Consider the following 25554-nt stretch of genomic DNA (forward strand, 5'->3'; position numbering starts at 1 on the left):
TTACTTAAGTACACGTATTACTACATATTTGTGATAAAGGGACTTCGACTTCTCGAATGCCTGTGTAAACGCACGGACGTACGCACGCACGCAGACATGTAATTATATTTGACACATATTTATTGCAACTTTGATTACACGTTGATTCACCGTTGCAGTTCACGGCAGTTCGTGTTGTGTTTACTTTACTCGATTTCGACTTCCCAAACACCGCACCTCCATCGGTTAAGATTGTTTACATAAACACGTGTCAATCAGGCCAAAAGCGTTGTATATTTCACTCAGGTGTTCGCCAGAATAATCACGTGCTGTCATGGTTACGAGTTTAGCCAGTCGGGACACACTTCCGTTGCACGAACTTTTCATGCGCGTTATTCAGACTCTTTGGTGGAAGCAGACGTGCAGAAATGTTTAAAATGAGGCGGTGCATGACAAATTAATATGGTAAAGCCGTTTAACAATTCACTTATATTGCTGATTCAATGTGCTTAGACTCCCTTTTCTCGTGTTTCGATTACTTCAGCGCTACTCTGAAAGTTGTGTTTTCAATTTTGGTTTCATTTGAAGACAATCCACGAAGAAAATATTTTCAACGTGACTTCCAGCCCTAAAATATTGTTTTGATTGGAACGAACGTTAAAAAAACCTAGGTGAGTAGAAAGTGCTTCAACACATACTTGCAATAACGGTTCACTCTTGATAAAAAAATAATGTATATCATTTTGTCAAATATAATATATTGTTTGTGTAATTGGTTCGAATCACCGACGACGTCAGGAGCAATGTCAAAAGTCACAGTTAGGAATAATCTAAGCTTTGACTTTTAGTTGTGAGAGTCAAAGTTTATTTCGCTGCTACAAAAAATACATTTCAAAAGATTTAGAATGACTACCGGGTATCTATAGAGAATACTACAACATAGGAAGGTCACGAATTTCGTATAATTCGTATGTAATGAGACCGAGTGTGGTGTTTTATTTATTACCCACGTCTTACATGCATTAAATTGGCAAAATAACGTAGTTGTGTTAATATTTTGGTTTCAAACCGAAACCGGTTTCATAAAGAGGTTGCGGAAGAGTTTTGTACTGTAGTACAATATTTGCATGACGTCACTGTAATGACGTCACTGCCTTGGTAACCGACGTTACGTTGCATGCCAGTTGTCATCGCCTCGTACAGCCTCATACAGTAAACTACTCCGTAGAACCCCGTTTCTTGGTTTGCAGTTGCTTCATTCGGCTAACATCACTGGTGGAAACATTGCGTTTACGTTTTTCGACGGGTATAATGTCTCAGTTCGACTCACAATTAAACAGCGACACGGCAACGTTCGCGATGTCTTCGGTGCGATGAGCGAACGCCTTAACCACTAGGCTACCCTACCGCCTGTCTGTAGGGTGGGACATAGACTTTGAAACAATGGTTGCTCCAGTAAATGTTTTTTCGGCGTCACTAACTTTGTAAACCATGAAAAATTTCAATGAAATGAATGAATTATTCCATTATTTATTAACCCCCTGGCTGCCGAGTTTTTTTTCAGGCGCACATTTTCATATGCTTTGAAAAGTGAACGTTGTGCGAGAATTGCGCTCGCGTGGTGCTGGATCTACGTACGGCTATAAAATTACACAGAAATGTAGAATATTAAATTTCCTATCCGTTGGTATAAATATAAGTGCAACAACCTCTGCGGTTTGAGAAATAGACCTTGCTAAATGTTGTCCAAATATTTGTTATGCGTTAAAAAACAGGAAATTTCTCCGCCTTTTATCGCGCACCGATAAAAGCACTGTGCTACGATTTTTTTATTTTGGCATCTTTCCGGAAAGAGTGAGCGAAGAAAATACAGCCTGATATCTGAACGACATAAGTGTATGTGAATTGGATTTATGTGCTTATGCATAACATTATACGCTCAACATTAAAAATGACTCGCAATAAATGTCAAAAAATGGATTTTCTTCTATGACGTCAGACAACGACAGAGAGGCCATACACGTATAAGGATAAGGGGGCATAACTCCGTTATGCTTAACACTTGGTCAATGTAACTCAGATCACTTGGAGAGAATTTGTTGTGGATACGGACGCTATATTTTCGTTATTTTTTGTTCACGGTGAACCAAACTATTCCAATTCAAAGTTCCCCAATGTGAGCGGATACGCTTTGGTAGTTTCACAGTTTATAAGAAAAGATGACAACGAACTACATGTGAAAGCACGTAATAGCGATTTGAATGGCCCTATCCGATATATAAGTTAGTTCTTAGATTCCCATATTCTCCTGTTTGTGTAGATGTATTTTGACTAATTGTGCATCGTTATTACCAGAATACTAGCCATATCTTGAAATGTAATGAAATTGCTGAAAATAATACAACATTTTAGTTGACGTCATTGCTTGTTTTATGCATTTTGCGACGTCGGAAAAGGACGACATTGGTATGCTGATTAGTATATATCGCACCTAATTTCCATTTACTGTGTGAAAGGACTCGGCTTCTTTGTCAGAATTAACACTCTTTAAACAAAACATAAAATGACTGGTTTTTCCATTTAAATAGTGTCCTGAATATATCAACAATTAGACAGTTTGACTGATATATTGTGTATCTTATCATGAGCAACACGCGCACCTGTTTGGCATCAATTTAACGAAAATGAAAAATAACATTTCACAACACCCGAATATTTTGTTTAGGATAAGAATTTTCTTTATTTATGACTATGTAGCTATTTCTCTTCATAAGTATGCAATGGAAGATGCAAAAAGATAGCTTTTTATATATGGAACTAGTACGTACTAAATATTAGAATATGGATGTAAGATTTGTCCAAATTAATGAAGGCATGACATGGTATATATATTTTTAAACAATTTTCGTATAAATATAGTTAGAGTTTGATATCCTGTCATCACAATATTTTTAAATCGAATATGAATTGATTATATTATCGAAAACAATGATAGTGAATCATAAAACGTTTCCGACAAACGCGCACCTGGCCAATCAATATACATCATTGTTTTCTCTATAAAACGACACAAAAAAAGTGTAATGAACAAGACAATTCCTTTAAATGTGTGTGCATATACATTTCATAACATACATAAATCATTTTCATTAAATATTATCAGTTTTACATATAAGGTTTAATCAAATCGCCGTTCATTAACCTGCTCATTGCAATATTAGTTCAAATGCATTGAATATTGTACATCATAGGAACTAAAGTAATTGCAGTTATGGCTACGTTTGATCTTCTAACACTTGTGTAAAGGTTTAGAATATGGTCTACTGCACTAAATGTGTCAATTTCTTATGTAAATATGATTCAAACAATCAAAAACTTTCAAAGAATAAAACACCGTAAATCCTATATGCACGTATGATATGATATTGGACAAGGCTAAATGTAGATACTGAGGTCAGTTTCATAAAAAAAGTATCTGAACTATCCGCAAAATATACATCATAATACTGACAGTGTAATCGGAAGGATTGGGCGATTGTGTTTACCCTTGTTCAACCGACCTTCACCTCAAAGAAATTGCCTAATATGTACAACAATGTTGACGTATGACATCACCATCGTTGACCTATTTCTTACAAAATGGCGGCTTTGCTGTCAAGGATACACAGGATTTTGCGAGGATCCTTCAATTGATTCAGGGATCGTTTGTACATAAATGTGACATGTAAGTAATCAGAATGATTCTGACTATCTGTGTATTGTTATATGTATTTATCGTTTTCACCGTAAGTAAGAGAAGAAGCCAGAAATGCTGATAATTACAGTTGTCGTTCTGCGTGATTTTGCGTCAGTCATGGCGTCACGCTGCACGGAAACTTTGACAATTTCTTATGAATTATCAAATCATTGCATTGTATCTATTTATAATTTCCTATTTCTTACTACGATACTCTTTCCATGCATATTCCAAAGGTATTGAGCCATTGCAAGCAATGAATAGACGGATGAATGTTGAAAAATTTCAGAAAATGCTACGCAGTGTAAAATCGGAATTTGTCTTTGTTTACATTTCGAACCAGCGCAGTCTTTCGAGCACAGCGATCGTTTTCACACCCAATATGTTTCGTCTCATTTTATGTGGACAGTTGGTATTGGTGACGAAGACCAGTTGCAATTTGTTTCTAAAATGTATGGGGAATTCAGTGATGCATTTTTCGAAGCTGAATATGAAATATACGTGATGTAATAGGCGTCTCAACACCGGCCTTCGCAAAACGTGATTTTGTAAACACTATCCAATATGGCGGAAAGCGCTCTATGGCGTTCGTGTAAGTGCATTTTCGAAAACATCCCAACCGATTCTACATTCATCGGCAACGTTTCAGAATTATAATTAGCGATTTCATGTAAAACTGATATCAGTGATCATGAGTATGTTATTTTTGAAATTCAATACTCCCAGTAATTATCCGATTTTCACATTTCAAAACATACAGCAAATAACGCTGTGAATCGCGATTTCGTACTGTGGCAAAAATGGCGACATTTTCGATGAAGCCTATTTGGAAAGGTCATTTTCAGCACTTGAGCTTTGTCTAAAATAATATTGGATGGTATCAAGAAACAGGAAATGTCCCGCAGAATTCGAAACTGTGAAGTGTATTTGTGTGCGTGGGATATTTTGATTTTTATTGGACTTGAAATTGAGGGTTGAAAGGGAAGGACATATATGTCCCTGTGGCATCCAGGGGGGTTAAAGAAACCAGCTTAAGTCTGGGCTAGTACAAGCAGCCGTACATACACATACACACGCATGCACGTCGTCATATGAGCGAAATATTCTCAAGCACGACGTTAAACCCAATTTCACCTCACCACCTCCTCCCATAAGGAATTTGCCCTTCAATATTTCAGCTCCAGTTGAACCGCGTAATATCTGTATATCAGATTTTCATTTAATGTTTCAGGTAATATATATAGCAGGTCTTTTAATGTTGTAGCTCCGGCTGAGTTGCGCCACTTCCTTTGACTAAGTGTTTTTTTCTTCAAATGTTCAGCTCAAGGTGAGCCTTGCCCTTGTCCCGTTACTCAAAGCGATCGTAGCGCTACGACTGTCGTAAGTCCATGTTAAAGTATGGGAGTTACGATCATCTTAGCGCTACAATCTTCACAAAATGTAATTTGAAAAATAATGAATAATGTTCCCTTATGATACATCTATGTATCCGAAATGGGATCCCTATCTGTCGACTCTAGAAAAACGTTAGCAAAACCAACTCAAACCCATCCATTCGTCGTGCAAATGACGTTAGTGCCAAATCAGGTTTTGCACGTGCAGTCGATCACGTGATCTTCGCATCGAAGTTTTCTCCATATGCACGTGTTTGCATTGGCCTCAAGAATTGAAAAAAACACTTTTAAACCACAGTTCTAACGGTACTTGAAATGCCACGATTGTCAAATGTGCAACGTGAACGTGCCGTTGGCATGTTGCAAGCGGGAAGATCAGTTATTGACGTCGCAAGAGCAATGGTATGCAGCCGTCGTACTGTGTATGACTTGCGAGGTCGTCTACAACAAACTGGCACCACTTCTGATCGCCCGAGGTCGGGTCGTCCACGTGTGACGTCACGAGCAGAAGACCGTCAAATCGTCCTACGTCACCTACGTGACAGATTTCTGCCGGCTACACGAAACAGGGCTGAGATGTTTAGAGGTCGACTGTCCTCACAGACCATTCGAAATCGGTTGCGGGCTGCCAATCTCCATTCTCGACGTCCATATCGTGGGCCAATATAGACGCCGTTTCATCAACGTCAACGTCTGCTGTGGGCCCAACGTCACCTCCGATGGACCCAGAGAGACTGGAATCGAGTCGTCTTTAGCGATGAATCCAGGTTTACCCTCAGATTCGCGGACGGCAGGCATAGAGTCTGGAGACGACGTCGTGAACGGTATGCCCAATGTTGTGTAAAGGAAGTCGACATATTCGGGGGCGGAAGTTGCATGGTGTGGGGTGCTTTCTGTGGGAACAACCGCTCCTGACTTCTGGTCATCCGTGGAAACCTCACAGCTGCTGCTTACCGTCACCAGGTGCTCACCCCTGAACTCGTTCCTTTCATGGCGGCTCATGGCCCAGGTCTACAGTTCCAGCATGATAATGCTCGGCCGCATACTGCGATGTTGACACGACATTTCCTTCAAAACGAACGCTGGAATCAACGTCTTGGACTGACCATCGAGGTCCCCTGACCTTAATCCAATAGAGCACGTTTGGGATGCACTTGGGAGAAGGCTTCGTGGTCTTAGGAACCAACCTCAGAATTTGCAGGAACTTGGCGCTGCCTTGCAAGAGCAATGGCGCAGAATCCCCAACCACGTGTTCACAAGCATCAGGCAGTCGATGAGGAGATGGTGTTTGGCAGTGGTGAATGCGCAGGGCGGCCATACACGATATTGAACTGAGAAATTTCGCATTTTTATTCTTGTGACTTGACATTCTGTATACCCATGTTTTGGAAAGGCGGTGTAGCCTAATGGAACTGATTATGGCACTGTCAGTGTATCGAGTACATCACACAGATCTCAGCAATGAAATAATAACAATTTAACCATCTTACCATCTCTTGTTCTTTTATAGTGCCCTGAAGAAAGAATGTGAAGTTTCTTTTTTGACTCAGTATAGAACGTGTTGGATCTTTTACCGATTCACGTCCATCTAAGCTGCATCACATGTCTTTATAAACAGTTTGTTTTTACATGCTAAGCCGCGCCACTTTCTGGTGCAACGAACTCATCTGACCCAAATACTGCTTAAACTATGTAGGCATTTAAGGTATTCCTTCAGTTGATACGCACCACTGTCTATTAAATGTTTTACTTTTAGTCGATACGCATTTTTTTCTACATGAGTTATACTTCATATGTTTCAGCTCTAGTTGTTCCAGCTGTGACACCCTTTGTGTTTTAATGTTTACCTCCAGTCGACTAATGTCGACTAATGCCACTTACTAGCATAATGTGTTTGTCGTTTAATGGTTTCGCGCCAGCTGACCAGCGCAACTTCCAGTATAATGAGTTGGCCTTTTAAGGTTTAGCTCAAGTTTAGGTGTGCGACAATGAGTTGGTCTTTCCTGGTTTAACTCAAGTTTAGGTGTGCGACAATGAGTTGGTGTTTTAAGGTTTAACTGAAGTTTAGAAGTGCGAGAATGAGTTGTCCTTTTAAGGTTGAGCTCAAGTTTAGCAGTGCAACAATGAGTTGGTCTTTTCTGGTTTAACTCAAGTTTAGGTGTGCGACAATGAGTTGGTCTTTTCTGGTTTAACTCCAGTTTAGGTGTGCAACAATGAGTTGGTCTTTTCTGGTTTAACTCAAGTTTAGATGTGCGACAATGAGTTGGTGTTTTAAGGTTTAACTGAAGTTTAGAAGTGCAAGAATGAGCAACAGGTTGAGAGTTAGCAGTGCAACAATGAGTTGGTCTTTTCTGGTTTAACTCAAGTTTAGGTGTGCGACAATGAGTTGGTCTTTTCTGGTTTAACTCCAGTTTAGGTGTGCAACAATGAGTTGGTCTTTTCTGGTTTAACTCAAGTTTAGGTGTGCAACAATGAGTTGGTCTTTTCTGGTTTAACTCAAGTTTAGGTGTGCGACAATGAGTTGGTCTTTTCTGGTTCAACTCAAGTTTAGGTGTGCGACAATGAGTTGGTCTTTCCTGGTTTAACTCAAGTTTAGGTGTGCGACAATGGGTTGGTCTTTTAAGGTTTAACTCAAGTTTAGGTGTGCGACAATGAGTTGGTCTTTTCTGGTTTAACTCAAGTTTAGGTGTGCGACAATGAGTTGGTCTTTCCTGGTTTAACTCAAGTTTAGGTGTGCGACAATGGGTTGGTCTTTTTAAGGTTTAACTCAAGTTTAGGTGTGCGACAATGAGTTGGTCTTTTCTGGTTTAACTCAAGTTTAGGTGTGCGACAATGAGTTGGTCTTTCCTGGTTTAACTCAAGTTTAGGTGTGCGACAATGGGTTGGTCTTTTAAGGTTTAACTCAAGTTTAGGTGTGCGACAATGAGTTGGTCTTTTCTGGTTTAACTCAAGTTTAGGTGTGCGACAATGAGTTGGTCTTTCCTGGTTTAACTCAAGTTTAGGTGTGCGACAATGAGTTGGTCTTTTAAGGTTTAACTCAAGTTTAGGTGTGCGACAATGAGTTGGTCTTTTCTGGTTCAACTCAAGTTTAGGTGTGCGACAATGAGTTGGTGTTTTAAGAATATATCTCAGTTTGAGCTGTACCAAATACTTTTAATGGCCACAGCTGAGCTGCTCCATTTTGTAATATGATGCGTTTCATGGTTTCGTCTAATTTTGCATGCTCTATTGTCTAAAACAATGTAGAACGAATTGGTCTTTTAATGTTTTAGGTCCAGTTGTGCGGCACCACTTCTTTGTAAAATGAATTATTGGTCTTTTAATGTTTTAACTACAGACGAGACTCATCAAAATAACAAAAATGTTTAACAAACTATCATTAAAATGTTGACACAGTTCACTATTTGTTACGAGGGAGGACTGCAAAGGGAGGAACAGCCAGGTGTACGCGGAGCACATGCACAAGTGCCGACAAAGTTATTGAATCATTTATAGTTTGGCATGAAATGCATGTGGACCCGGTCTTTTGTAAATATCTCTTCATCCAATGACCAAATCGATCTCAAACTGTGCAAGTGGATGTTTTGTCAGACACCCTAATCACATTGTAAATCACCGATTTTATGCATTTGTATTAAAGAATCTGTCTATGTAACTGTCAACAAAATAAACAGCAGAACGCAGACGGCTTGCAGTTGGAGGGAGCCATTGACATGTAACAGCGGCAGTGTTGGGTCATAAAGGTAAATGCACGTGCAGTTCATGATAGTTACCTGTGCACTGCACAGTGATAGACCGTTTGAATCATTAACATTGACTACTTCTTGCTGTCATCATGAAAGCTTATTCAGATGATGCTAAACGTTTAATTAGCAATGTGTTTAATTTTTTATAAAAAAGAGAGCAAACGTAGCAAACCGATTTATAAGGTGTCGGATTACATGAAACGTACAACTTTTGCTCTTGGCATGAAAAAGAACATCGTGCTAACAATTATGAAAAATAAACCAACAACCAATAAACAAAACCTTGTACAAAAAGGTAGGCATCCAAAGTTAGATTCTTTTGACATCAGGGTCATCAGCATAGCTGACCTACATTGACGATCGTTGACCTTTATGACCAAACACTGCCGCTGTTACAGGTCAAAGGCTCCCTCCATCTGCAAGCCTTCTGCGTTCTGCTGTTTATTTTGTTGACAGTTACATAGACAGATTCTTTAATACAAATGCATAAAATCGGTGATTTACAATGTGATTAGGTTGTCTGACAAAACATCCACTTGCACAGTTTGAGATCGATTTGGTCATTGGATGAAGAGATATTTACAAAAAAACGGGTCCACATGCATTTCATGCCAAACTATACCTGTGCTGTGCTGTCTCCATCCTTTCTCGCACACCTGGCTGTTCCTCTCGTTGCACCCCTCCCTCGTAACAAATAGAGAACTGAGGGCAAATTTTAATGATAATAGTTTGTTAAACAACTTTTTTATTTTTAGGACATAAATTCGGACAAAAATTTAGGACAAAACATCACAGAGTTGGTATGATGTTTTGATTATGATCAGTGTTTCATTGAGTATTATATGTTTAGTAGTTTCCGAGTTAGATTGCAATTCATCGGTCCGATTTTGAGCCAAACGGACGATAAACAATGACAATGGTCTCTACAAACATTGACATTTGTGACAACAATCTGTATAGCGCAGCTGGCACCATGATGGACGTCAAACGCAAAGATGGCAGGTTTGTATCCCTTCGTGGTTTTAAAACAGTTCAGAAAAGTGTGCTTGGTGATATCATATTTCTCTCATGAGGGAAACGGAACCTGACAATGAAGTTGTCCGATAACTATGAGAGACCCCAAACGGGTTGTTTAGGTACCGGACCCGTGCTGATCCGGGTTAGAATTGGTTTTCAGCAATCCATGCTTGTCGTAAGAGGCGACTAACGGGATCGGGGGTTCCTGCTCGCTGACTTGGTTGACACATGTCATCGTATCCCAACTAGGTTGATTGATGCTCATGCTTTTGATCACTGGATTGACTGGTCCAGATTCGATTATTTACAGACTGCCGCCATATAGCTGGAATATTGATGAGTCCGGCGTAAAACTAAACTCACTCACACACTATTCCAGTGACCACGCGGTGCTTTGTTACTCTGAATATTTTCTCCTTCTTTCTTGAAGATATGTATACACATCAATGATCAACGGTAACACCGGGTGTTAAAATCACCAAAGGTGAAATCCTTTGTCAGAAACTGCCCGCAGCGCTTAGAGTTTCTGAACAAAAGGGTTTCCAGAATAAGAATGGTGACGTGTTAGAATGACCTCCGGATTGTTCCATACTATGATAGATTAGAATCTGCTGTTCCAGAAACGGGTTACAGAAACGTCTAGATAAACTGCTTTTATATTGTAATAGATGGAAACTTAAAATAAACACTGACAAAAGTAAGATAATTGTTTTCAGTAAGGCCGGGCGACTTCGCAAATATGAACGTTTCAGTTTAGCAATATACCAGCAACATCGCGGCGGGGGACACCAGAAATGGGCTGCACACATTGTGCCCATGTGGGGATTCGAACCCGGGTCTTCGGCGTGACAAGCCAACGCTTTAACCATTAGGCTACCCCACCGCCCCTCTTGACATTGTACCCACTTATAAATATCTTGGTATTCATTTGTCATCATCTGGAAGCTGGTTTGTAACCCAAAAGATTTTGTCGCAGCAAGCTTTGAAAACTTTGTTTTCTTTAAAAGTGGAATCCATATGTTTACTAATTTGCCATTAGATGTGCTATTAAAACTTTTCGATGTTAAGATATTACCTATATTGATGTATGCTACAGAAATTTGGGGTTTCCATCCTTCTCAAGATATTCTTAATGTACATGATAAATTCTTAAAGGAAATATTGCATCTTCCAAGAGGAGTTCCAAATATTTTAGCTCGTGGTGAATAAGGTCGTTATTCAGTGAAAGTAAATCAATTTGTAAGAATTATCAGTTTTTGGGTACGGTTGATTCAACAGAATGACAATATAATCTTATCAAATGCTTATCTTTATCAACATAGACTAGCAGAAATTGGAATACCTTGTTGGGCGTTACAAGAAAAACAGCAAAACAGCTAATAGACAAGTATGGTTTTGGATATGTATGGTAAAACCAACTAGACTTAGATCTTTCGTCTTTTTATAGAAACCTTCAGAAATAGATGTATTGATATCGATACACAAACTTGGTTTACACGTATTCATTCCTATCATAAACTGAATTTATATTGTGACATTAAACTTTCTTTTGAGAGAGAGGTGTATTTAACTTCTCTGGATGTACCAGCTTATCGTAAGGCTCTGAGTATATTTCGCTGTTCAGGTCATCAGTTAATGATAGAGTCTGGAAGAAAATCTGGTCTGACAAGAAATTCTAGATTATGTCCATTTTGTGTTATACCTGTAATTGAGACAGAATATCACATATGTTTGGAATGTCCTTTTTGCTATAATCTCAGACATACAATTTTGCCTGAGCTCTATTCTACTCATCCTTCTTATGATAAACTTGTATTACTTTGCACATCACACGATTTAGGTATTTTAAATCGTTTAGCGAAGTTCCTTGCATTCAAACAACGTAACAATTACCTTAACAAAACTTTTACAACCCATTAAGTGTATGTTTATTGATGCACAGTGTACAGTGCTATGGCGCTCCAGATTTCCACTTTCATGATATGACTCATGTAACTGTATAATGGGCCTATGACCCCTTTATTGAATAAACCAATTACTCAGAAACATAATGAACTGCAGAAGCTCGTTAGTACAGTAGCTTCCATGCCATGCTTACATTACAGGGGTACATTCCTGACAAGTGTATTGTCAAAACAAAATGTTATGAACATCAACATAGTTTCCACAGAAATAACGCGATACAAAAGCAACGATGTGATATACTGCTAATATAAGCTGAAGGGGCGTGTTACATGACTGACATGAATATGAAAATAGTCCAGCTGTTACGCTGAAAAGCATATTCGTCCTTCGTCGCCCTGTAGTCCAGAGCAGATTCGATTCGTGCGGAAGGTAAGTCACGATAATCTTTGATCCCATTTTTGGTTTGCATACAAGGTGTGTTCATCTTATCTTACTGCTTCTCTGTAGCGGTAGGGTAGTCTCTAGGTTAAAGCGGTCGCTCATCACGCCGAAGTTCAATTCCCCAAATCGGTCCTCAATGTGAAGCCATTTATGATGTCCCCCTCCGAGATATTGCTGGAATATTGCTAAACATATGAACAACCCAACTCACTTACTTTAACGGACTGGTTAGCAATACATTGATCGTTAAACGCCAGTCTTTGTTTAGTAGATCCTTGTGTGGTGTGTTCATTGTGAAAGCAGGCATCTACTTCACAGCATCTACTTCAAACGGCGATGTGGTGATGTAACGTACGGCTACTGACTGAAACAAACAGGAAAATGAATGTTGCAAAAACCGTGATGTGCCATGACTCCTTCTCTAATTGTTTGTTTTGGTTGCGTTCATTTGCACCACTGTTTGGCCTAACAAATTTTCATGACAGGACATGCTCAGCCTTTTTGGAACACCTGGTGTTATCGTTGATCTTCAGTGATCAACTGACCCGTGAAGATCCCGGTTATTTGGTACTCACCAACCCATGCTTGTGAGTGACTGAAGGGATCGGGAGATCAGACTCGCTGACTTGGTTGACACATGTCAGCGTATCCTAATCACGTAGACCGATGATCATGCTGTGATCACTGGAATGACCGGTCCACACCCTATTATTTACAGACCGCCACCATATACCTGGAATATTGCTGAGTGGGGTGTTCAACAACAAACAAACGGTGACTTCACACATATACTCATAGAAATGAAATAGGGAACACATGGAAGTAGAAGTGTTCCTTTATTTATGTCCAGAATTTCATTCACAGTGCAATACATACCTTGTGAAGAAACCTGGAAAAGAATAAAGGAACACTTGTACTTTCACGTGTTCCCTTATTTGTTTCCATGAGTATATTTGTCCCTTTACGCCAACAGGAATCTCTTTCGGAGGACAGTCAAGACTGGGATATCCATTTGCCATGTCGATTTATATCTACAAACAGTGGAATATGTCCCGCAGAAAGCCGAGTGTTCGTGGTGTTTACCGCCATTGATCAATGACCCAAGTCACGAGCCTACAACGTTCAAGGAATCCATTACTAGTAGGACTGTTGACATGAGTCATGTTCTAGACGTTGTGAGCATCGTAATTATACTGGGTTGTGTACTCTTGTATTTATTGATCCCACTGATTATCTAAAATGTTCACGCAATTGCAAGTTAATAAACCAAAGGAAAAGAGAAAACAGCACGATCGCTCATCCATATGTCAACAAAGACCTAACAGTAGAGGGGGCGTTCGCTCGTCACGCGGAAGACCCGGGTTCCATTCCACACATGGGTACAACGTGCGAAGCCCATTTCTGGTGTCCCCCGCCGTGATATTGCTGGAATATTGCTAAAAGCGGCGTAAAACTAAAATCACTTGCTAAATAGAAGATGCTTATAATTGATATTGTACACATGGTCATGCTTCACAGGCAACTGCATAAATGTAAAATGGAAACATTCTGTCTTCAGTTGTTGAAGCCGAGACATTTTTTCATTTTCCTACCTCTTTAGTGACCTGAAAATATTACAATGTCAATTATAAGCATCTTATCATCGGATATAACGATTGTTACAGCAGTAGATATATTTGAACAATACGTGTCTCTCATTGATTCTGAAGACGAGAAATGACGCTATTAACTATATTCCACAGTTTTCATAAAAATGTTTATGCCGAGACTGATGGATGGTGAGGACATAACTATTGTTATATTTGTCATTGCGTGCATAGTTCAACGGTACTACTGTCTGTCAATATCAATATCTCACACATTTCGCCATGTGAGGTGAGGTGAGGTGAGGTGAAATTGGGTTTAACGTCGTGCTTGAGAATATTTCGCTCTGACGACGTGCATGCGTGTGTATGTGTATGTGTGGCTGCTTGTACTAGCCCAGACTTAAGCTGGTTTTATAGTGCTAGCCCACTGGGATACCATGCCGCAGTGAAGCATGGATACCCCACTCAGACACATTATACTGACTCCGAACCGACCAGTCCTTGTTGTACCCATTAATGCCGAGCGCCAGGTAGGGACCAACAAGTACCATATTTTAACATCTTTTGGTATGACGCAGTCGGGGATCGAACCCGCGACCTTCCGCTCTCCGGGCGGACGCTCTAACCACTACACCACGGAGGCGGCCCATTTCGCCATGTAAATATAGAAGATAAGTTTAGAAGACAAAGTGTCGATTACGAACATTTCCACAGTATTCTTGATGTATTTATTGGTTGTACTTGTTACTTTGTCGTTTTGTATTTTAAGGAATGGAGAAAAAGCTAACATTATGCTTTACTGTGATATGTGTGTCTTCAGTTCAAAAAACGTTATCTGTGATCTCTCATTTGGCATGACTTTCCTCAATTTTCCATTGGGTTATGGAACCAGGGAAAGGAGAGGAGGTGTTTTGTGCAAGGGGATAATGCATTGATACGTCTCCAGAACGCCAGATACGCTGCGTATTTCCTTACAATACGCAAAATACTTTTAAAAGAAGAATAACTCATTTCACTTTGAGTACTTGTGCAGATACGAATGAAGAAATTGAATAACCGAAAAGTTTAATGTCCTGGGTTATGAAAAGAATCCAAATAAACCGAAAAAAGAGTTATAATTCAACATGTAAGCAAACGCAAAGTCAGATTTGACTAAAGAACTGGCAAGGGGTTGAAGGGAAGTGATTAAGCTGGTGACCTAATGGAAACGTGTCCTCTTGCCTAACCAGACCTGATCGGCAGAAGCTTAATGAGGTCATATGAACCTTCATGTCAAAGGCTACAACATCTGTGAACCCAGTATTTCACATAGTGGGAAATGCTGTGATCATCTTGTTTCAGTACCGTTAATATGAACACACAAGAACTGTTTGATTACAATGATAACCGGGATGATACATTAATTTCTTATCCAAATGTTTGGATTGTGTCTTTCTGATTCGAGGTGAGGTGAAATTGGGTTTTATGTCGTGCTTGAGAATATTTCGCTCATTTGACGACGTGCATGCGTGTGTATGTGTATGTGTGGCTGCTTGTACTAGCCCAGACTGAAGCTGGTTTTATAATGCTTGCCCACTAAGATACCATGCCGCAGTGAAGCATGAATACCCCACTCAGACACATTATACTGACTCCGAGCCGACCAGTCCTTGTTGTACCCATTAATGCCGAGCGCCAGGCAGGGACCAACAAGTACCATATTTTAACGTCTTTTGGTATGACGCAGTCGGGGATCGAACCCGCGACCTTCCGCTCTCCGGGCGGACGCTCTAACCACTACACCACGGAGGCGGTCCTTCTGATTCGATTGTTTACCCACCACAGTGATATAGCTGAAACATTGCAGAGCGCGGCGTTAAGCAACAAAGTAATAGTGGAATACTGACAGAACACTATCATGTAGCCTGAATAATGTTGAGTGTGGCTTTTCAGGACAAACACACACAAGAGATTTTCGATTCAACATGTTTGCTCTTCACTATGACCTAAGAGTAGACCAGGGGACGATGGGTTCGTCAAGTGATTAAGACTCGGGTTCGATTCCCCACATGGGTACAATGCGTAAAGCCCATTTCTGGTGTTCCCCGCCATGATATTGCGGGAATATTGATAAAAGCGGCGTAAAACTATGCTCACCTAATCACTAACATTAAACGTCAATTCCCTCCTTTTTGAAGTTACCTTTACTAAGGCTAACTTTAACTCCCTTTGTTTAACATTGCACTAAGGTTTCCTTAGTAACTTACGATCACCTTAGTGCTTTGTGAAAGGAGGCCCTGGCTGTCATAGTCTAAAGCGTAGGAATATTCCCGTTAGCGACGCATTTCAGAAAACTACTTCGATTAATTTTTAAGAATGGTTTCTAAAAAAGAGGGGCGGTGGGGTAGCCTAGTGGTTAAAGCGTTCGCTCGTCACGCCGAAGACCCGGGTTCTATTCCCTACATGGGCTCAATATGTGAAGCCCATTTGTGGTGTCCCCCGCCGTGATATTGCTGGAATATTGCTAAAAACGGCGTAAAACCATACTCACTCACTCACACCTCAAATAGAACATGTGCACGTGCTATTATTTTTTAATCTGCTTTCTGTCACGATAAAGCCGATATACTACAGACGTGACCATGATTTTTCTCAACTCACAGACTGTTTCCAATCTCTCACGACATACGGTTTGTTTCACATGATATCCTGTAAATGTGAAACCTCTGACACAGACAGACTCGCTGCGATAGGCAGGACTCGTGTTATGTAACGAGAGGGAGGGTTGGTTCGTTGTTTAACGTCGCACTCAGCAGTATTCCAGCTATATGGGCTGTAGAGTGAGTGAGTCAGTTTAATTTTACGCCGCTTTTAGCAATTTTCCAGCAATATCACGACGGGGGACACCAGAAATGGGCTTCACACATTGTACCCATGTGGGAAGTCGAACCCGGGTCTTCGGCGTCAGCGAACGCTTTAACCACTAGGCTACCCCCGCCCCCTGGGCTGAAGGGAGGGATAACACTCCATGCGCTGTACATATTTGTGAAGTTTCACAATTTTAGAAGAATTTATCTCCTCGTTCATTCATTTTTCATGCATTCATAATCTGTATTGGTTCACATATCACGCAGGTTGGCACTGGTGAAATGAGCTTGTTTCATTTCAGAGGTGACATCTCGGCAGACACCGCCATGACGAAGAAGGACGTAGACGGAGGCTGGGCGTGGGTGGTTCTGGTGGCGTCCTATATGAACGGGTTCCTGCTGTCAGGAGTGTGTTACATGGGTGGGATGTTCCAGGTGGTTCTGTTGGAGCACTTCAAGCAGAGTGTGGGCCTCACAGCCTGGGTCACGTCAGTGTATGCCTCGCTCATGTTTTTAGCAGGTAAAGTAAATTTTGTGTTCAGGGTGCTGTTGTATGAAGAGATCTTAGCGCTAAGGTGACCGTAACTCCCATACCTTAACATAGACTTCAGGTAGTCTTAGCGCTAAGGTGACCGTAACTCCCATACCTTAACACAGACTTCAGGTAGTCTTAGCGCTAAGGTGACCGTAACTCCCATACCTTAACATAGACTTCAGGTAGTCTTAGCGCTAAGGTGACCGTAACTCCCATACATTAACATACCTTAAGGTGACTGTAACTCCCATACCTTAACACAGACTTCAGGTAGTCTTAGCGCTAAGGTGACCGTAACTCCCATACCTTAACATAGACTTCAGGTAGTCTTAGCTCTAAGGTGACCGTAACTCCCATACATTAACATAGACTTCAGGTAGTCTTAGCGCTAAGGTGACCGTAACTCCCATACCTTAACACAGACTTCAGGTAGTCTTAGCGCTAAGGTGACCGTAACTCCCATACCTTAACATAGACTTCAGGTAGTCTTAGCGGTAAGGTGACCGTAACTCCCATACCTTAACACAGACTTCAGGTAGTCTTAGCGCTAAGGTGACCGTAACTCCCATACCTTAACACAGACTTCAGGTAGTCTTAGCTCTAAGGTGACCGTAACTCCCATACCTTTACATAGACTTCAGGTAGTCTTAGCGTTAAGGCTGTTTTGTACAACAGCACCCTGCGCGGTGCGGCACCTTCTGTTTCTATAACGATTTCTTAATATATCACTCAAAGTCACCTTTTACCAGCGTTCGAAATACCTGCCTGCCCGACCGCTCGGGACGGGTTATTTTCAACACGTACTGCCAGATTTCAAACTCACCTGCCCGACGGTCGGGTTAAAATTTAGACATATATATTAGTATATTTTTTGTGTGTGGGCAGGTAAGTTTTGGTCAGGGCTGGCAAGATTTACATCTAATCTGAAATTTTGGGGATTGTCATACCCTGCTTTTACCAACAACAGACATCTCTGTTCAACATTCCTTACATAGGTACAATGTGTGAAGCTCATTTCTGGTGCCCCTCGCCGTGATATTGCTAGAATATTGCTGAAAGCAGCGTAAAACTACACTCACTCACTTACTGTTCAACATGGTCTTGTTAAGAAGACATATAATAATATATTTGTCAGCCGGTTTCATTTTCACTTTAACAACCGGCACCTTATCAACATGACATTAAAGGGACAATGACCGTGTAATGTGCTTATCACTGAGAGAAGTCTCTGTTACGTTTTGGCTCATCACGATCTTCACAGCTAGTGATATTTCGTTTGGTCAGCAATATTCAAGCTTTGGCCCTGAAAATAATCGAGCCTGGGCCAGACAAACCAGTGACTGATATCTTGAACCACGCAACTGAGTTGGATATTTGAATACTCATATATGATGACAATATTAGCTCAGTTGTCGGTGACGTGTAATTTGTGCTATTTCTTGTTGTTACGTTAGGTAAGGTTACGTTAAATTGTTTTATGTTACGTTAAGTTGCGTTACCGTCAGAAATGTTCTTCAAATACTTTTCACTTAGGTTGAAGGTCTTATTCACTATCAAGGTCATTCACTATAGGTGTAAGTATTATGTCCACGATACCTCGACGTGCGTTCACTCTAAAAGGGTAAAATTTAATCATCATGACGTTCGAGTTTCTGGTGGCGACGTTTGAGGTGAAGGTCACTGGATTGGTCATTCGCAAGGTAGTCCTTCTTTGTGTACTGAATCAAGATTATGCGCTTGTATAACGTAATAAGAACAAGCAGCCATGGTTCAACAATACTGAAGGGCAAAAGAAAGTTTACACTGACATATCGTGTTTGTATATAGGAAATAGCCAATCATTCGAACCTTAACAGGCTTAAATGAGATAGAAAATGGTGCATTTGGAATGGAGCAAATGAGAGCAATGACAACCACGCGTTTGGTTGGCCAATGCATACTGTTTTTGAATTTTATTTCCATCACTACCAGCAGGAAACACAAAGGAAACGCTCTGAACAGGAACACCAGGTGTCACGAATTCATACTGGATATCTCAGCAACATGTCTTTCACATCTCACTCTACTCGTCAAAGGGCTACAGAGCTGAGAACATATGAATCCATTGTCTTGTAACGTTGTGGTACCAATAGTACACTGGTAATACAGATGTAAGTTTACTGTTATGGCTCAACTTTGTGTTTGAGAATGTCGTCCTTAATATGAAGCTGTACAATCTTCCATAGCATCGTCTGAAGACCACGTTTACTTGCAGGTCCACTGGCGAGTCTCATCACTTCCTACTTCGACTGTCGGACTTCCGTGATGCTCGGCGGTCTGCTCCTCGCGGGAGGTCTGGCCGGAAGTAGTTTTGCAACATCTCTCTCTGTATTTTTTGTATTCTTCGGAATTATTGCCGGTAGGTTTTACTCCGGGACATGGCACTGGGTGAAGTACCTAAATAGTTAAGGGTCCGTTCAGGGCACGGCTTAAAGATTTGACTGTCATCAATCGAAGCTTGTCTTTGTCGACTGAATGATGGTATGCCTGTTTATCATTTCACTTCATTAACAGCTACTTTCTAAACACTGATAAGTATCTATTTATGTATCACGTGAGAAAGAACCATACTTGACATCGTCGAATACTGTTACTTGTTTGTTATTCAACGAGGCAACTTAGCCATAACCGAGCCATATAACGTTGATCTGTAAATACCAGATAATTTTGTGATTGACATTAAGAACATCAATCAACGAAATTGGGGTTCGATGGGACACGGACAGCCACGTCAGCGTGTACACCCGACCCATTTCGTTGAGGCCTATGTTCCTACCCGGAATCCTCTGGATTGTTCTCACTTCCGTTATTAAAAATAATAAATAATGGCTATTTATAAAGCGCCTATTTCCACGCACCTGTGCATGATCAAAGCGCTGACCCATTATTTCATCGGATAACCCAAGCTGCCTGTGTGGCGATAAAGATTAACAGTCATATGACTTATCCCACCGGGTACCCATTTACTGCTGGGTGAACAGAGGCAATTTACTTGCGGTGAGACCACATGTGTCACGTGTGCTTCGTTGTGGCAGGACAGAAGTCCAAGAAACTCTCAGGATTTAAGCGGCTGAACACGGTCACGCATCCAAGGCCTGTCCGCGCCCAACGTTGCTTAAATTCACCTGATTTGTGACCTGGGCTAGCTATATGCACATGACCACACACCGACACAGATAAATGTGTTGCGGCTGTCAAAGATTATTACTAGTATTATATTTATGATTTGTGTCCACCATTCATACTTGTCTGTTTCCACACAGGACTCGGATTAGGATTAACTTACACACCCTGTGTCGTCATTGTCAGCTACTACTTTGAAAAAAGACGGATTTTTGTGACGAGCGTGGCCCTCTCAGCCGCCGGCACCGGATTCCTGGTCGCGCCTCTACTGTTCCGATACCTACTGGACAACTATGCATGGCGAGAGTGCCTGGTCATTTTGGCGGGAATCTGTTTTCATATAACCCTGTTTGGAGCCCTTATGTTTCCGATACACGAAAGAAAAAGAGGACGAAATCTCTCAAAGTTTTGCAAAGAGGGACGTGAAGGCCTTTCAGAGGATGTCAATTCCTGCAGTTTGATCAAAGCAAATGCAAGCGATGATGGTAATCACCCAAGGGTTACGTTCAATGAGAACAGTGGGCAAGAAAGTAAAATTCTCAGAGGGGACAGTGAACCTCCTCAAATAGGAACCGTTACTCAGAGTGGTGGGACAACTGAAAGTCAGTTGGATATTTTCAAGAACTTGGCTTTCGTTGTGCTTTGTGTGAATCAGATTCTGGTGAATGCATCTTGTGGTATCTTTAACATTCATTTAGCAGCCTTCTGTGAGTACTATGGAACAGTTCCTCAAAAGGTCGCCTATGTTCTCTCAGTGAACGGCCCAGCCAACATGGTGTCGCGAATCCTGCTGGGGGCGTTTTCACACGCCAGCGAGAAGAACGTGTGGATCATTTACAACGGAGTTCTGTTGACTTCCGGTACAATATTTTGTTTAATGCCTCTCTTTGCCAAAACATATGTTACTCAGCTGATAGCTGTTATTCTCATCGGAACGTACCTGGGCGGATCGTATGCTCTTACCCCTATCCTGACAATAGAATGTGTCGGTGTGACAAGGCTGGCGACAGCGTTCGGGGTGACTTTGATTTGTGCTGGGCTTGGCTTGCTTGTGGCGCCACCGCTAGCAGGTGAGTATGAGAGAGAATGTTCACAAAATTCGCTTCAGATATTTGCAAATGTCCTGTCGGTTAAAACTTTCACCGATATTTCTTTCAAACAAGGAAACATATATATTAGACGTAAAAACTGATATACTAAAGAACGTTTTTTGTTTTTTTGTTTTTTGTTGTATTTTTTGTCTGTCTGTTCGTTTTTGTTTTGTGTTGGTTTTGGTTTTTTTGTTTGTTTTTTTTTTTTTTTGTTTGTTGTTGGGTTTGTTTGTTTTTTGGGGGGGCTATTAAGTTCTTTAACACAATATGTAATATGAACACAATGTAAATATTTTGAAAATTCTTTTGATTTTGACTTACTAGTCTCTCATTTTGCTTGTGACTTCCAAGTCTCCCATGTACGTATATCAATGCTCACGGTGTGAGTCTTTTGGATTGTGTCGTTCACAGTCCATAATTGATAGCATAATATAGCTGGCATAGCTAAATGTGGCTTAAAACAATAACCCGTGAAGGTCCGGGTTAGAATTTATCTCCACAACTATGCTTGTCGTAAGAGGCAACTAACGGGATCGGGTGGTCAGGCTCGCTGACTGGGTTGACACATGTCATCGTATCCCATTTGTTTAGAACGATGTTCATGATGTTGATCATTGGATTGTCTGATCCAGACTCGATTACTCACGTTAAACAACAAACCAACCAACCAACTTAAGACAACAACCAAACAACATAATACTTCAGAAGTAAGTTTGTGATTTGAAATTTGTCTTGAGCAAACTGCAGTTATACAAACTTTTTTTCATTTTCAGGATGGTTTGTGGATTTAACAGGATCATATGACTACAGTATGTACCTTGCAGGTGAGACAGAGCCGACACAGATGTAGTGTGTACTGCCATCTTTGGTATATGAGTAAATCTGGAAATGAAAAATGTGTAAACGTCAGAGAGACGCTTTCCTGAATGAAAAGCATGGGTCAGGGAACAATGTAACGTAATCACTGAAATAAATGTTGGTCGGTGGTGGTAGCCGAGTAGTTAAAGCTGAAGCTGAAGGCCCGGGTTCGATTCCGCACATGGGTACAATGTGTGAAACCCATTTCTGGTGTCCCCTATCGTGATATTGCTGGAATATTGCTAAAAGCGGCGTAAAACTGAACTCACTCACTCACTCACTCACTAACTCATTGAAAAATGTAGAATGTCAAAGCCTGGGAATAACCAGTTTCCATTATTGGGTGCGTAAGGCAGAATATACATATATGAATGGATCACTGAAAATTATTGATGAAAAGGGGTTTTGCGAATAGTGTAAGCATACCTAGCATAAATATACTCATGCCAATAATGGTTGTCACCCCCTCCCACCCCAACCCCAGACACACCTCACACTTCCACCCCACACCCCTCCAATTAAAAAGAATTGAAGGGGGTGACAACCATTATTGGCATGAGTATAGTTAGTAGGTGGGTGAGTGAGTGAGTGAGTGAGTATGTGGGTTTCGGTGAGTGAGGGAGGGAGGGAGGGAAGGAGGGAGGGAGCGAGCGCACACTTTAACCACTAGGCTACCCCACCGCCCCTTGACAGAAGTATCGATGTTCAAGTGCAAGGTAAGCTGAACCTGTCATACCTTTCGTGATACGGACAAATGACCTAATGCCTTTACTCGCATCATTACGCAACCATGCTTCAGATGTGTTTCGTAATGTGTCCCAGGGGTATGTCAACACCTAAATCCGCTGTGCAGAGTCGCGTCCCTTGGGCGTGCCGGAAACAGCGAGCTCTATTCATGCACACTCCGGCACAGCGATGACTAACATAACATCACTGCCACAGGCTAATTTGCATACCACGTGACCGGACTTTTCTCTTGTTTGTAATCAAACGCGCATATTCATTATAAGAAGAGACTTGACTCACGAAAGCTTTTCGGCGCTCTCTTCATAATGTTTTACATTGTTACATATATATTCTTCCACAACTGAGACAGTAAGGTCTATGACAGTACATATTTAGATATCAAACTGGCTGCATCGTTTGCTGTCCATCAGCTTCGATGACAGCACGTGGAGCCATACAACTTATGTAAACAAAGGATCGCTACGCAAATCGAAATAGTGTTACATGTTTTAGGATATTTTCTCAATGAAACTAAACCATTCTATCAGGGATGTTTAATTAGTTGTGTAGACTCGTCAAAAATAAAAGAGTTGAGAAATATGTAAATTATATTGAATGGACGGTGCAAGATGTGACGAATCGTCACATTTTTCTGGCCTGTGGCAGAGATACTATGCTGGCTTGCCGCATGGAACTCTGGGTAGGAGAGTGCTATTCATGGTAACCCCCAAACCTCTCTAATATCAGTGATATGTATCATTTCGGTCGTTTCTACCTTATCATATTATAAAATAAAGTCCTGAGAACTATTTCTAAATGCTCCACTGTTGTAGGTGGTTTAATGTTCCTGTCTGTAGTGGTGGGTTTCGTGGTGCCACAACTGATCAAGTCTAAGAACGAGTACCATATAATATATCCAGAGAGAATACGCTGTGGACGTGGAAACAGTTGATTCCGGGTAAAAATTGTAGAACGTTTGTCTGCTTGTTGTTTTACGCCGCACACAGGAATATTTCAGCTAAATGGTGGCGGTCTGTAAATAGTCGAGTCTGGACAAAGATCAACAACATGAGCATTGATCTTCGCTGGGATACGATGACATGTGTCAACCAAGTCAGCGAGCCTGACCACCCGATCCTGTTAGTAGCCCCTTACGACAAGCATGGGTCATTTCTTACCCGATCTTCACGGGTATCTTTGCAAACCTAATACGTCCAGACCGCCTCCGTGGTGTAGTGGTTAGAGCGGAGGTCGCGGGTTCGATCCCCGACCGCGTCATACCAAAAGACGTTAAAATATGGTACTTGTTGGTCCCTGCCTGGCGCTCGGCATTAATGGGTACAACAAGGACTGGTCGGCTCGGAGTCAGTATAATGTGTCTGAGTGGGGTATCCATGCTTCACTGCGGCACGGTATCTCAGTGGGCTAGCATTATAAAACCAGCTTCAGTCTGGGCTAGTACAAGCAGCCGCACATACACATACACACGCATGGACGTCGTCATATGAGCGAAATATTCTCAAGCACGACGTTAAACCCAATTCACCTCACCTCACCTCACCTAATACGTCCATGATGATATTACATGCTACAAACCAAACGCCATGTGCTACGTCACTCCTGGATGTTTGTGATTAGTATGCAGTTATCCATACGACATATTATATATTTATTTCTGGAGTTGGGCTGTGAATATTAACGGGCCACGTGTTGTATGTTTGTGAGTGTGAGACATCTAAATGTGTGGTTTGGCTCCGTCAGTTGGTGGAGGAAATATGACAACCCTGTCGTGACGTTTTATACAGACAAACTTTATGGATAAACAACTTCTTTATTTGGTAGATGCGACGTTTCGATACAGATTCTTGTATCGTTGTCAAGCAAGTAGCATTCACTGTCGGAGCACTAAGCAAAACTTCCCCGGGCGGACAGCTTCAAATCATTGTTTAAAGAACAAATAAACTTTGCTTTTTTGTACTCTTTTAACTATTACATATGAAAGATTTGTGGTTAGACTTATGCGGAACACCAAATTCATTCTTAAAAAACTTGTGGTTAATTAATACCGAGCGATTAAAAGTGGCCAAAAAGTCGCCTGCTTCACTCTCGGCCGCCAACGAAACCACAGACAGGTTACGTAACTCTTTCGCCCGAGCACTGCAGTGACGTCATATGAGGAACGATTTTCAGTTAATTGTATAGAAAGTGTGTAGCACGCTCATCATTTTGATGATTTCTCGACATCAAGGACGACATGCCGAATCGTTGCTTTGTCGTCAATTGCTCTAGGGTCGGGCGATGGTGTCACCATGCACAGATTTCCACAGGACCCCGCAGTTCGTGCTAAAATGGGTTACTAGTATGTTTGTGAGTGCGAAGCGAGCGCTGAACTTGTGTTCAGATCGCTTCACCGAAGTTAAAGAATCAAAACTACTTACTAGTTGTAGTAAAATATGTATATGATTGATGACCATAAAGATTTTCCATGACACAACTTGTAACATAACGATTTCTTCCTCGGAAGTGAGGTTG

The 25554-nt window shown here is 41.2% G+C and overlaps 1 protein-coding gene across 1 annotated transcript; it reads left to right on the forward strand.

The window, feature by feature from the left end:
• Positions 1–314: 314 nt before the first annotated feature.
• On the forward strand, positions 315–24999 carry LOC124273764 (monocarboxylate transporter 14-like). The gene is made up of 7 exons (XM_046709071.1): positions 315–444; positions 16953–17170; positions 19440–19583; positions 20488–21417; positions 22212–22262; positions 23856–23980; positions 24865–24999. The coding sequence occupies exons 2-6, from the start codon at positions 16978–16980 to the stop codon at positions 23972–23974; spliced, it is 1437 nt and encodes a 478-aa protein (XP_046565027.1). The 5' UTR covers positions 315–444; positions 16953–16977; the 3' UTR covers positions 23975–23980; positions 24865–24999.
• Positions 25000–25554: the final 555 nt, after the last annotated feature.

This window comes from Haliotis rubra, unplaced genomic scaffold (assembly GCF_003918875.1).
Source record: "Haliotis rubra isolate DU_JTF1 unplaced genomic scaffold, ASM391887v1 Scf1839, whole genome shotgun sequence".
Taxonomy (NCBI): domain Eukaryota; kingdom Metazoa; phylum Mollusca; class Gastropoda; order Lepetellida; family Haliotidae; genus Haliotis; species Haliotis rubra.